The sequence below is a fragment of the Oryzias latipes genome, chromosome 11 (genome assembly GCF_002234675.1).
Source record: "Oryzias latipes chromosome 11, ASM223467v1".
Taxonomy (NCBI): domain Eukaryota; kingdom Metazoa; phylum Chordata; class Actinopteri; order Beloniformes; family Adrianichthyidae; genus Oryzias; species Oryzias latipes.
Window position 1 is genome coordinate 3722577 of NC_019869.2, and position 1717 is coordinate 3724293.

Genomic DNA, 1717 nt, shown 5'->3' on the forward strand with positions numbered 1-1717 from the left:
CTCTTTCAGCTGTTAACAATCCAGGTGGAACTGGTTCAGTTTGTCTAGGTTTCAGAACACTGCCGTAGATGGATGGAGGAATAAACCTGAGACCACCATTCTTATTAAGAGAAGGTTTATCCTTCTTGACAAAGATGGCTTCTTTCACTCTTCACTCAAACCATCCTTTCTCTCTGGCTAGAATTCGGACTTCACTGTCCTCGAACGAGTGGTTTGTGGCCTTCAGGTGGAGGTGCACTGCAGACTCAGGTCCACTTGGGTTGGCTCTGCGATGTTGGTAGAGCCGCTTGTGTAGAGATTGTTTGGTTTGTCCTATAGACTGTTCATTGCAGTTCTCTTTGCAATTGATAGAGTACACAACATTACTCTGTTTTTTAGCTAGGAATTTTGTCCTCTGAATAAACAAGTTTCTTTTCTGAGAGTTTTAACTGGTTTGAGATGAACTGGGAGGTTATATTGTATGAAAATCCTTTTTAGTTTTTCAGACAGGCCTGATATAGGGAATAACCAGCTAATTCAGAATTGACAAAGCCTCTTGGATAAGAGGTGAAACGTCTTCTAACTTTAAAAACTAAGTCTAGATGACAGCCTCTAAACCTACTACTATGCCTGCTAAGCATTGTTTTCCTTTGGTAGATTCATTGATGTTAGAAGATCAAAGAATTTATGGGAAAATCCACATTTGCACCAAAAGGTTGAGAGCAGCTGTTCATTCAGATCAGTTCCTCTTTAGCTGAAAGAGGTTTTTGTACGACGTTGTTTCACTGTGTGAACAAGCTGTTACTCTGCTGACAGTAATAAACTCCTGAATCTTCAGCCTGAACTCCACTGATGGTCAGAGTGAAATCACTGCCAGATCCACTTCCACGAAAACGATCAGAAACTCCAGACTGACGGGTTACAGCATTATATATCAGTAGTTTAGGAGCTTCTCCAGATTTCTGAAGATACCAGTGGAGGTAGCTATAAACACTTGAACTGGTTTGACATCTAATGGAGAAAGTTTCTCCTGGAACAACAGACTGAGATCCAGGAGTCTGAGTCACAGTGATTTCACCTGATGAACCTGGAAAAAAGGAAAAACAGAAGAGTCATTGAGATGAATCCTGATGAAAGAAATCTAAGAATTGTGATGAAGTTTGTTTCCTGATGAATCCAAGTTTCCAGCAGAGAGTCTCACCCTGAACAAGGAGCTCCAGGACAGCCAGCAGCAGAGTCAGTGACATCCTCATTGTGCTGCAGGTGTGTCAGTGTCTCTGAAAGGTCTGGACAGCCACTGATCAACACTGAGCTCTTAACTGCTGGAAGCAGAGAGGCAGCACACATATGCAAACACACTGAGTCAGTCATCTGCAGCTGTTCTCAGCAGCTCTGGATGTTCAGCTTGGAATCTTTGGCCTACAGGAGCTGCAGCAGCACAACTCTGGAATAAAGACTCCACACTCAGTCACTTTAGCAGAATAGATTTAGTGTTTAGACAAGAGTGTTAAAGAGTCTTTTAATTACAGATAAGAGTGTTTTGGCCTTTACAGATAGACACTTTCATCTCATGGCTGATCATTCTTCACAAATAAAATAATTTATGTGTGCCTATTTTAGTGAAGCATGTGGCTAAATTTAAGAATAATTCAAAACAAGCTTGCTTTTACTATTTGTAGTCCCTTCACAGATGCAGGTTTAGGAGCTAAAAAAGCAAAGAAGTTCTAGTCAGAAGCTC

The 1717-nt window shown here is 41.2% G+C and overlaps 1 gene segment (V, D, J or C); it reads right to left on the reverse strand.

Moving 5' to 3' along the window:
* Positions 1-720: 720 nt before the first annotated feature.
* On the reverse strand, positions 721-1431 carry LOC111948240. The segment is given in 2 exon segments: positions 721-1066; positions 1181-1431. Coding segments are annotated over 2 exon segments (357 nt in total).
* Positions 1432-1717: the final 286 nt, after the last annotated feature.